The sequence below is a fragment of the Entelurus aequoreus genome, linkage group LG08, assembly GCF_033978785.1.
Source record: "Entelurus aequoreus isolate RoL-2023_Sb linkage group LG08, RoL_Eaeq_v1.1, whole genome shotgun sequence".
Classification (NCBI taxonomy): Eukaryota; Metazoa; Chordata; class Actinopteri; order Syngnathiformes; family Syngnathidae; genus Entelurus; species Entelurus aequoreus.
Window position 1 is genome coordinate 25,607,467 of NC_084738.1, and position 12,386 is coordinate 25,619,852.

At 44.1% G+C, this 12,386-nt stretch overlaps 1 protein-coding gene across 7 annotated transcripts in view; it reads right to left on the reverse strand.

Annotated features, from left to right (window-relative positions):
• arhgap17a (Rho GTPase activating protein 17a) overlaps nt 1-12,386 on the reverse strand; it is a 62,968-nt gene that overhangs the window by 2,013 nt on the left and 48,569 nt on the right. For 3 of the 7 annotated variants that reach the window (XM_062056111.1, XM_062056113.1, XM_062056109.1), the window contains 9 exons: nt 10,569-10,680; nt 10,406-10,487; nt 10,241-10,321; nt 10,049-10,162; nt 9,874-9,965; nt 8,595-8,733; nt 7,970-8,254; nt 7,481-7,629; nt 4,800-5,336 (listed from right to left, as the gene is read on the reverse strand). In XM_062056111.1, the coding sequence (XP_061912095.1) occupies nt 4,800-5,336; nt 7,481-7,629; nt 7,970-8,254; nt 8,595-8,733; nt 9,874-9,965; nt 10,049-10,162; nt 10,241-10,321; nt 10,406-10,487; nt 10,569-10,680 (1,591 nt within the window). Of the gene's footprint in view, nt 1-4,686; nt 4,709-4,799; nt 5,337-7,480; nt 7,630-7,969; nt 8,255-8,594; nt 8,734-9,873; nt 9,966-10,048; nt 10,163-10,240; nt 10,322-10,405; nt 10,488-10,568; nt 10,681-12,386 lie in introns of all 7 variants that reach the window. The other 4 variants (XM_062056112.1, XM_062056110.1, XM_062056114.1 and 1 more) reach the window with 3 other exon arrangements.

The following is a 12,386-nucleotide window of genomic DNA, read 5'->3' on the forward strand; positions in this document are numbered from 1 at the left end:
AACCGCTTATCCGGAATCGGGTCGCGGGGACAGCAGCTCCAGCAAAGACCCCCAGACTTCCCTCTCCAGAGCAACATTTGCGACTTCCTCCTGGGGAATTCCGAAGCGTTCCCAGGCCAGAGAGGAGATGTAATCCCCCCATCTGGTCCTTGGCCTGCCGCGGGGCCTCCTCCCAGTGGGACGTGCAACGAGGACCTCCCTAGGGAGACGCTCGTGAGGCATCCGCACGAGATGCCCGAACCACCTAAGCTGGCTCCTTTCCAAGCGAAGGAGCAGCGGCTCTACTCCGAGTCTCTCTCGGGTGACTGCACTTCTCACCCTATCTCTAAGGGAGATGCCAGCCACCCTTCTGAGGAAACTCATTTCGGCCGCTTGTAGCCGCGATCTTATTCTTTCGGTCATTACCCACACTTCATGACCATAGGTGAGAGTAGGAATGTAGATAGCTCGGTAGACCGAGAGCTTTGCCTTCTGGCTCAGCTCCCGTTTCGTCACAACAGTGCGGCAGAGAGACTGCAATACTGCCCCAGCTGCTCCGATTCTCCGGCTGATTTCCTTCTCCATCTTTCCCTCACTCGTGAACAAGACCCCGAGATACTTAAACTCCTCCACCTGGGACAGAGTCCTGTCCCCTACCCGGACTGTACAAACCATCGGTTTCCTGCTGAGAACCATGGCCTCAGATTTGGAGATGCTGATCCTCATTCCAGCCGCTGAACACTCGGCTGCGAACCGATCCAGTGAGAGCTGAAGGTCACGAACCGAAGGTGCCATCAGGACCACATCATCTGCAAACAGCAGTGATGCAACCTTTAGCCCCCCGAGACGTATACCCTCTCCGCCATGGCCACGACTCCGCCTAGAAATCATGTCCATGAAAATCACAAACAGGATAGGTGACAGAGCGCAGCCCTGGCGGAGACCAACCCCCACTGGAAACGGATCCGACTTACATCCAAGCACCCGGACACAACTCTCGCTTTGGTTGTACAGAGATTGGATGGCCCTCAGCAGGGTTCCCCTCACTCCGTACTCCCTCAGCACCTCCCACAAGATCTCCCGAGGGACGCGGTCATACGCCTTCTCCAAATCCACAAAACACATGTAGACTGGATAGGCATACTCCCAGGCCCTCTCCAGGATTCCCGCAAGCGTAAAGAGTTGGTCAGTTGTTCCACGACCAGGACGGAATCCACATTGCTCCTCTTGAATCTGAGGTTCGACTATCGGCCGGACCCTCCTTTCCAGTACCTTGGCGTAAACTTTCCCAGGGAGGCTGAGTAGTGTGATACCCCTGTAATTAGCACACACCCTCTGGTCCCCCTTTTTGAAAAGGGGAACCACCACCCCAGTCTGCCACTCCCTCGGCACTGTCCCAGACTTCCACGCAATGTTGAAAAGGCGTATCAACCAAGACAGCCCATCAACACCCAGAGCCTTCAGCATTTCTGGACGGATCTCGTCAACCCCCGGAGCTTTGCCACCGTGGAGTTGTCTAACTACCTCAGTGACTTCACTCCGAGAGATCGACGTCGATCCCCCATCATCCTCAGGCCCTGCTCCTATCAGGGAGGGTGTGTCTGATGTAGTTGGGTTCAGGAGTTCCTCAAAGTGCTCTTTCCAACGCCCCACGACTTCCTCACTTGAAGTCAGCAAAGTCCCATCCTTGCCGTACACAGCTTGGATGGTTCCCTGCTTCCCCCTCCTGAGGTGCCGTATGGTCTTCCAGAACAGCTTTGGTGCCGCCCGATAGTCCTTCTCCATGGATTCCCCGAACTGCTCCCACACCCTCTGCTTAGCCTCGTCCACAGCCACGGCCGCTGCCCTTCGGGCCCGTCGGTACCTTGCAACTGCCTCCGGAGTCCCCTGGGATAACATACCCCGGTAGGACTCCTTCTTCAGTCGGACGGCTTCCCTGACCACCACTGTCCACCAGGGTGTTCGAGGGTTACCGCCCCTTGAGGCACCTAAGACCTTCTGGCCACAGCTCGCATCTGCAGCTTTAGCAATAGAGGCTTTGAACATTGCCCATTCCTGTTCAATGTCCCCAACCTCCACAGGGATGGCAGAGAAGTCCCGCCGGAGGTGGGAGTTGAAGTCCTTCCGGACAGAGGACTCCTCCAAACGTTCCCAGTTCACCCGCACTACACGCTTGGGTTTGCCAGGTCTGTCCAGAGGTTTCCCCCGCCATCTAACCCAACTCACCACCAGATGGTGATCAGTTGACAGTTCAGCCCCTCTCTTCACCCGAGTGTCCAAAACATACGGCCTCAGATCAGCTGATACGATTACAAAATCGATCATTGATCTTTGGCCTAGGGTGCTCTGGTACCAGGTACACCTATGAGCATCCTTATGCTTGAACATGGTGTTTGTTATCGCAAGTCCGTGACTAGCACAGAAGTCCAGTAACAATCCACCACTCAGGTTCAGATCAGGGAGACCGTTCCTCCCAATCACGCCAGTCCAAGTATCACTGTCATTGCCCACGTGCGCGTTGAAGTCCCCCAGCAAGACTATGGAATCCCCTACCGGCGCCCCATACAGGACCCCATGCAAGGTATCCAAGAAGGCTGAATACTCTGAACTCCTGTTTGGTGCGTATGCACAAACAACAGTCAGAGTTTTCCCCCCTCCAACCCTAAGGCGAAGGGAGGCGACCCTCTTGTCCACTGGGGTGAACTCCAACGTACAGGCACTCAGCCGGGGACTCGTGAGTATCCCCACACCCGCCTGTGCCCTCACACCCTGAGCAACTCCAGAAGTGAACAAGGTCCATCCCTTGTCCAGGAGTGTGGTTTCAGAGCCCTTGCTATGCGTAGAGGTAAGCCCCACCAGATCCAACCGGTAGCGCTCCACCTCCCGCACCAGCTCAGGCTCCTTCCCCACCAGCGTAGAGACGTTCCACGTCCCGAAAGTCAGCCTCTGCTGCCCCGAATTGGTCCGTCCGGAGCCTCCACTTTCACCGCCATCCACTTGGCAGCGCACCCGACCCCACTGGTTCCGACCGCGGGTGGTGGGCCCACGTGGCAGAGAAGATGGTGTGTCCACGTAGCTTCTTCGGGCTGTGCCCGGCCGGGCTCCGTGGCAAGCCCGGCCACCAGGCGCTCGCTGACGAGCCCTACCTCCGGGCCTAGCTCCGGAGGAGGGCCCCGGGCTTCCTCCGGGCCGGGTAACGCATCCTCTTTTAGTATAGTTCATGGGGGGTATCGTAACCCTGATGGGGGGGGGGCATTCGGGTGCTACACCTTGCCCAAGGGTGACCCGGAACTATGTAAGGCAGGGGCGTTCAACTCCCTGAGGCTTAATACAAGCCCACATACCTTTATATATATATATATATATATATATATATATATATATATATATATATATATATATATATGTATATATATATATATATACATATATATATACATATATATATACATATATATATACACACATATGTATATATATACACACATATATATATATATATATATATATATATATATATATATATATATATATATATATATATATATATATATATATATATATATATATATATATATATATATATATACATACATACATACATACATACATTTTGTTTTTTGTTTTCAGGAATTAATTGTTTGGATTAAAATCATTCAACAACAATTGTTTTTAATAAATGTTTGGTTTCCCTTTTTTTAGTATTGAATCAATAAGTATTGTATTTGTATATTTTGTCAATTGCTTTGTAAAATTATATCCGAACTATTGTAATCTTTTATTTATATGTACATTATTTATTTGTTCAAAACATGCTAAGAGTCCCGTTGGGGTGTATTTAGAAGTGAAATGTGCCAGTGAGCACACCAGTCGGAGACTCCTCACTCATCATTGCACTGACCAATGCATTGACCTGAACACTGACTGTAAAGCAACCTGCTCTGACATTCAGGTAACCATGCACGGTTAAGGTAAGGCAGATTAATTGCGTGATTAATATGCGTGTATAAATGATTAATGCAATAAGGTTTTGTCAATAGGTTAATTTTGACAGCACTAATTACAATACAATTATAAATTGTGTTACATTGACACAACACTAGTTATAATAAAAAACAAGAAAATACAACAAATCTAAATGATTTGAAAATAAATAATTATTAAATTAATATATATTACATTAGCGTTTAATATAGATGTGATTACAGGACTCTTTTGATTTTTTGGACACTATTCATGTGAAATCTTTAACAAAAGAAAAAGGTTTTGATGATTTGATTTAATTTTACAATCCTTTTTGTGTCAATGTTAAATTTGCAGTACTTACTCTTTAATTTCTATCTTAAACAGATGTAAAGATGTCTACTGTGCAGGTGTAATGTGTCTTGGTGTAATAAAATCTACCGTGACATAAGATGCAATATGGTGGCGCCGACTGTCATAGTAAAGGTCGTTACAACCTCCTAATTTTTCCCAAGGCTTTTTTTTTTGAGGTACGTACCTGGCAATTAATTGGGGTATGGCGGTCACTATTTGAGGAAATACATGAAGGTTGTATATGATTCATGCTGACAGAAGTACTAAAATTTTAGTCAATGACTAAGTCAGTGGCACGTGTCATGTGCAGAATGAAGGGTGTGTCAGGTGGTGTAAAATGACCACAATGATGAAATGGACACGCTGTGCACGCATCAGCAAACTACAAACCTCTCACAGGAGCTTCTTTAGCCTGTGGAGGTGTTACAACGCACATGTAACAATTAGTAGTAGTGAGAGGAGGAGCGACAAACTTGACATTGAGTGTTAGCAGCAACGCTTACCCATCATCTTGTACGGCGTGGCGCAGATCCCGTTGCTGTCGCTGGCCATGGGGGCGGGCTGTGGCGGCGGCGGAATGCTGGGTCTGTTCCTGGGTTTAGGGACGGGCCGGGGACGGGGGAGCGACCCCGTCTGGTAGGGAGACGGTGAAGGAGGGGCGACCTGAGCCCCATCCTGGCAAGAGGCAGCGGAGGGTGGCGGGGTGTCTGGAGGTGTGGGAGAGTCCGGGGGCGAGGGGTCCGTGCTCTGCTGTTCGCTGCCAATCGGACTGGGAGAACTGGCTTGTGTTGGCGGCTCTGGAGGTGGATGGTTGGGGGCTTGAATTGGAGGCTGGTTACTAGAGTGGCGCCGGGGTGTGTTGTATTGCTGAGGGCAAGGGGACGAGGGCGAGGTGGGGGAGTGGCCGGATTGGGGCCTTGGAGGGGGACTGAGGGGCTGGGATGTGCTTGAGAAAGAGGAAGAAGGGTTCACTGATGCCGCATGCTGACTGGGGAGAAGGTTTGGAGGCTTGGGCGGAGCAGGTGCTTGCTTCTTTGTAGCTGAAGAGTGATGGAGGAACATTGGTTATTTTTAATACCATTACTGTCCAATGGCATGTAATACTATGTTTAAAAAAAAAAAAAAGAACGAACCGTTAAGAGTTGCAAGCCTCCTCTCAGCTTGTAATAATCAGCAAGGTAAATGATCACAATGTTAATAAAGCACTGTGTTGATATTATTTATTAACAGCCAAATTCAAATGCTAATTGCTCCTTTTTTGACCTGTTGTTTAATGCATTCATCGTCAATCAACAATATGAAAATGGTGTTCATTGGTCATTTAGATGTGCAGTGTTAATGATACTGAATTGACCTTTAAAAAAGACACAGCTCTGACACAGAAACACGCTCAAAATAAAGTTGCTCAAAGACAACAGGAGGATTTATGATGCTAATTTTGAAATTCAATGATTTAACAGTCAACTGTCAAGCAGCTAAGAAATATGATATCCAATTTTTAGCTATTACTATATACTATACTATACTATATACTATACTATTATGTTATTTCATTAAGATTGAAAACATGATTCTGGAATTAAAGTTATTTTGTATTTTAAATACATAAATAAAAATGGGGTTGTCTAATATTCAGGGTTATCTTATACAGTAGAACCTCAACTTACAAGTTTATTTGGTTCTGTAACAAAGCCCTTCACTCAATACACTTGTATCTCAAATCAAAATCTCCCATTGAAACAATTTGAAATCAAATTAATTAGTGTACCATGCCCTTTAAAAAGAAAAATAACTTCCAAATAAGAAACATTGTATAAAAAAACAATATACTAGAATGTACTACTAACAACTACAGTAGTTTTATGAAGTAATGTATTAATAATGTACAGCATTAATCTTTGAGAGTGGACGTCTACAGTAGCACCTTCCAGCTGCTTCTCTGTCAAACACACCATCAGCAGCTTTTCAATATTTTAACGGATACATGTCCACTGTTTAGGTACTATTTTATCATTTCTGGCTGGCGTTGGACTCATTCTGCTTCAGTATGGTGCAGACTCGCAATGGTACGCCCCAATTGCTTCCCTAAGAAAGGTACATGCTTGGTCATGTTTCAGATGTTTTCTTTCCTAAATTCAATGAATATCAGCCACTTCTTCTTCTCAGCACTGTCATTCACACTCAATTTCTTCCTACCTTCCTTTGAAAAAACAAATGTATCTCTATAATGCTGGCAAATAAGACCAGATGTTTTGGGCGGATCTTACGGGGTTCACTGTGACATTTGCTATGCCAAATAATGGCAGAGATGCTTGTAACCCAAATGTTTGCTTGAAATATAAAGCATAACAATTAGCGGAGAGACATCTCTAATCTGAAAACACTCTTAAATTGGGGCATTCTTAAGGTGAGGTACTACTGTAGTTGGGTAAATGTACTTAGGCCTTGTTCACACTGTAGGTCAATTCCCATTTTCAACCTGTATCTGATTTTTTCATGTCAGTGTGAACAGTGCAATTCAGAATTATTCAAATCCGACCCAGGCCTTTTTCGTATGTAGAAATAAATCGGATATAAATGTGATGTGTCCTCAATGTGAATGCTCCCGCTTAGGTCACATTCATACGACCAGAACGTCATCAAAAAGCATTACGTTATCATAATTATGTGCCACAATAGATGGTTACAAAATAGTTGACAGCAGAAAAAAGGTGGAAATAATTAATGTTTTTTAGGAACTTAAGTGAATGTTCCACCACTCCGAGCTCTGAGTGCTCGCCCACAGACACACTCTTCAAGCAGATATCAAAGCAAAATATCCCATAAAACTGCGAGAGCCAAAATACTTGCCCTCGTCCTTCTTAATCTTCTTTGCGCAATAATTTGGTTCAGAAAATTTTGATTTTATTGTACAAAATCCTTGAAATTGCCACAATTGCGGCAGTACTGAGACTGACTAGAGCTGAAACCATTTTTACTTACGTAAATACTACAGTGTGTGCGACGTCATGACCACATACAGGTCAGGTTCCATTCACATTAAAAACAATTTTTTTTCCCAAAAATCGGATTTGACAAAAAAATTCTGAACTGGACAGCCAACCTTCCAGTGTGAACGTCACCTTATTTTTGGGCTAAATGTCTCAATTTCTCCAACAGAATCATCCAGGCTCTGGACTCTCACCTCTGCGCGTCATATGCGGACTGGACCCCATGGATCCCGCCCCACTGGTCCCGCTGCCCAGCTGGCTAGCAGCCTGGCTTCCTGATCCAGAACCATTTCGCTGGAGAAGGGGCGTAGGAGCGGCTGTGGGGTCTCGAAGCTTTGGGTTGCTAAAAATATATTTAGGTGCATTTAGCGTCATGTTTGCTGAAGCACAGACATGCTCGTTTGTGTCTCATTTGAAGAATCAAGAGTTGTTGCATAGTTAGACAACACTATATAGTTTATCGGTTGGATTACAATGATTTAAACAAGAAAGCATAGGGAAGAATGGGGTGATTGAATGACTGAATGAGAGCAGACATATTGTACTGCTTCTGCAGGATTACTGATTGTGAAAAGACAAGGGGCCTGAAAATGTGACTCCTAAAAGTATAAAAGACGCTTAAAATGTTATCTCCCCTTCCTCCCCAGGAGCAGCAGCGGCAGCAGAAGACAATCAGCTCTTACCTGAGTTCGTCTGTGTGCTGCGCAAGAAGCTGCTGAGCGGCAGCTAGCGCGGCGAGCCCCTGTGCCAAGTTTTGGGAGCTGTCAGGCCCACCCGTCCCAACAGAAGGAGCTTGCGCAAGGGGCTCGGCCGAGGGCTGCGGGACCTGCCCGGCGCCGTGTCCCTGCTGCCCTGGAATCTCCACGGGGGGTAAAGGGGGCTGGAAGGCAGGTGAGGTGTGCTGCTTTCTACCTAAGGTGGTGCTGCCTCTACGGAGGGTGTGGTCCGAATGCTTGTTAGGGGTGCTACTGGGAGACGGCGGTGGGTCAGAAAGTGAAAGCGACAAACAGAGAACCACAGGATTGATCAAATCAAAAAGAAAATGATTTCACCAGGAAAAATAATTACCTCCCAGAAAGCAGCCATTGAGAACAGTGTTACAGATTCTATTTACAAGTGAGATTAATCACAATTTGTAGACATAAAAAGTGCACATATTTATGAGAAATTGTATCAGCAGCTGTGTATGAATTCTAACCACCCTTGAGTCTAACATACAAGCCAGGAAAGTGTTGGTTTCAGCGTGATACTGTGTGGAAAGTGCTGAAAAATCAAAAAACCTAATTAAACAAAATTTGAGATGTTTACTTGTCTTTGCGTGTTGTGTCAGTGTCTGGTCCCACCAAACTGCCAGGTCGCTTCCTCTCAATAGTGCCACTGTCATAATCCAGGTGATTAGATGAAGGTACAGGCATTGCAAACATGCCTGACACATTGAAGTCCACATCTGTCAAATAAAAAAAACAACATTTGAGGTTTTATTAGGATTCAAAAACACGGGTCTAAAGTAGGTAAGCTGTTTGCGTCTGACCAACTACACAAGCCGGAACATGAGAGGACTGTGGGTCATTGGTCTTAAACGTGCGGCTTGATGCCAATGCAAGAAACATGCCTAACACACATGTTTTTGAGTAAGAAGCCTGCTGACCTAAAAAACCTCAAGTATGGGCAGGAAGTCATGTTAAGAATTTTTGTAGATGCTCCCAATTAAACTTTGTTATTTTTGAGCATTAACATAAAACATAAAAGGTGAATTAGATGTTTAAAAGTCACAATATAATGGTGTTTACTTTAGGGACATGCTTAATAATCTTAAACAACTGTTGCCAAATTGTGTCTTAAACCAATTGAGGCAAAAATGAAGTGCACTACTTTGCTGCAAATAGCAGAGGCACTGTTGATCTCGGCTCGACTAGTTTGCAGCCTGAAGAAGAAAAACATGATATCAACTGTGATTTACAGCCACACTATTGCTACAGCTTAGGCCAGTGGAGCAGTGGAGCGCGATGAAAGGGGGGCACGAGCAGTTAGGTTGAGTACAGCGATAAAAAAGGGGAAACAACAAAGCACTAATTTTGGGAGAGGACCTCCTACAAAACGTAAAAGAGATCATGTTTGTCACAGCCATCTTGCAGAGTTGTAGCTATGTCACAAATTCCTGGTGTCTGCGACGACATGTACGTAACCATGCACGCTCTGAGACTAAGCTGAAACGTGGCCACGTGCACCAGCGCGCATTACAGCAGGTGATTGCAATGGAGAGAATCATGCAGACGGTGCTTTAAAGCGTTCATTAGACATCATATCAAATTGTACTTTAGCATCCGACAGCATGAAGTCGAACAAGTTAAAAAGCATTTAGAAATGTACATGGGAGGATTTTGAGTTGTTGGAGAAACGTTTTAGCTGTCATGCAAAACAAGGCACATTTAACACAACACAGCCGTTTTGGCGTCAAATGCTTGATTAACATTTCGCCTGTTTCAGTTTGGACTTAAGTCTGTGAAACTTAACCTGTACCTAACCTTAAAGCTGTGACTCTTCATCCCTGGTGTCAAATAGCTGGGTAGAAACAACCTAAACCTACCCTCAGGAAAGAACCAGTCCGCATGCTGGATGATGGGTTCTATGATGGCCACCACATGCACTGAGGTAGCTGCAGCCATCTCTGCCAAACTCCTGGATGTCCACATGGAATCAAATACATTTTATGAAGCAACTCAGGTGTTAAATATTTCCCATCGTCATCATCTTTTACTTACCCTTCGGTCTTGGCCCAAAGGAGATTGGGTCCAAGAACAATGGCGATGTTGCTTGGAGTCATTTTATTTACATCGCTGTCCTGAGTCAGTTTGGCCAGGAACTTTACTAGATACCTACATCCAGGAGCATTCATGGTCACTGATGCAGATGTTTTGCTAATGTATTGTTGAAACAAGGGTGACGCAGCTTACCTCAGGTTGTTTTTGTTGTTCTTTGGTAGCTTATCGCATACAATCCACAGGGCCTGAAGTCTCTTATCTGGATCTGATACACTGTAATAATTTAAGAACCTAGCTTAGCTATGTCAAAAAATGAAGTACATCTGTCATAAATTTGTTTCAACAAAATAACCTTGCCTGCATGCCTGGGTCCATTCATCATAATGCTGGTGGGTCATTAGAGGTTCTGGGAGTTCCCTCAGGTAGGACTTTAATGCTCCTGAAATCACACGTCCACAAAAATTGTATCATAAATGCTGACTTAAAACAAAACTGGTCAGGTTTGTGGTTTTGGTTATACCAGCAACAGCATGGGGGTCAGAGTAGAACTCTTCCAACTGTGAAGTGGAGCAGTCCAGCGCCGCCTTAAGCTTCTTTAGTTTAGATGCCCCAGCTGCAATTCTGAACAGACCCTGACACACAAAAATAAACAACAACAAAGTGTCTGTAATCCCAGTTGCACATAAAGAAAGCCACTCACTATATCAACCACTGCATTCAGCACAGCACGCTATTTACATTGACACGTAAACAATGGCTGTCTTCAGACGTTCACCGCACAGAACAGATTCACCAAAATACTGAATAAGGCTTTTCAGTTGAAATTATTTCTTTTTTGCACACAGCTAGAAATCAGATTTATGAGCAGGAAACAAGTGAACTATTGTATTCTAAGTTTGTTTTCGAAGAGGGAAATATCACAACCTTTTCATCAATTATCATGTCGATTGGCCTGCTCTGGGAACAGCGTACAAGTTTCCCTTGTTTACAGTTTGTCTATCCGCTCATCTGCGCCAACCTTCATGTGAACAAGCTATTTCAAGCACTCTTTCAAGTTAGCGGAAACACTAATTGCAACCACGGCTCCGTGTGAGTTTTAATGAGCTACGTCAGCATTTATTTGACTAACGACAGCAAAACAAACCAATGAGCAGTCAGTTTTTAAAGGGGAACTGCACTTTTTTGAGAACAGATGTTTTTTTGTTTTTTTTATGCATTCTAACATGTAAATAAACAATAGCAAAAGTCGGCTAACAATAGACGTAGTGGGATTCGCTCTGTTCCGCATACAAAATGCTCTAGAAAACATCAAAGAAAACCTCAATCAACACAATATTTAGTATTTTTTTGGTATTTTAAGCACACAGTGGCACATTGATTTTACAGACGCATCACAACTTTTGTTATTTCTTTCAGACACAACAACTACTACTACTACTACTAGTCATGGCAAACTTCATGAGAGACAACAACGACTACTTTGTGACAAATTATTATCCAGAATCTTATATTTTTGAGCTTAAATATAAGGAGGATGAGCTCCAAGTTTTAGAAGCTGTGTGCTTAAAGGGGAACTGCACTTTTTTGAAATGTTGTCTATCGTTCACAATCATTATGAAAGACATGACGACAGATGGATCTTTTTTTTAATGCATTTTAAATATTAAATACATTCAATCAAAATTCCACTTACAATGGAGCCATGGGAGCTGCTCTATTCTGCCCTTAAAAAAACGTAAAAAATATCCCAACACCTCCGTTGGATTTTATATACATGATGTAAGTATATATGTAATGTAGTAAGACACATTTATAATAACATTTCATATTTACGTATGTTGATCCATTTAAAGCATACACGATGCATTCATTTAAAAAACACCGTCTTGTCGGAAGGCATCCTCAGCCTTCTACTATCCAGATGAGAGGCATGATTTATGATCTACAATAAACTTCCAGGAAGCGAGGAAACAGCTCAACAGTTGATCATGTAAACATTACACACAAGCTAGTGATCACGGCGCAGCTATAAATAGTTTGTCTGTGTTAGCGCTTATAATAACAATAGCCCTAATACATGCTTAATATTCAAGTCACGAAATGGAAATTAAGTGTTGTTGGTGCTTTTTTATTGGATTTTATGGGCGGAATGAGGACATCCAATTTGCGCCGCTGTAAGTTAGAATGTATTTAAAAATTCCATCCGTTGTCATGTCTTTTATAATGATTGCAAACAATAGGAAAAATTCCCCAGAAAAGTGCAGTTCCCTTTAATAGATGTAGCTCTAGTGAAACACTAAACAACACGCATCAGTATTGCTAATTGCTTAACACAAAA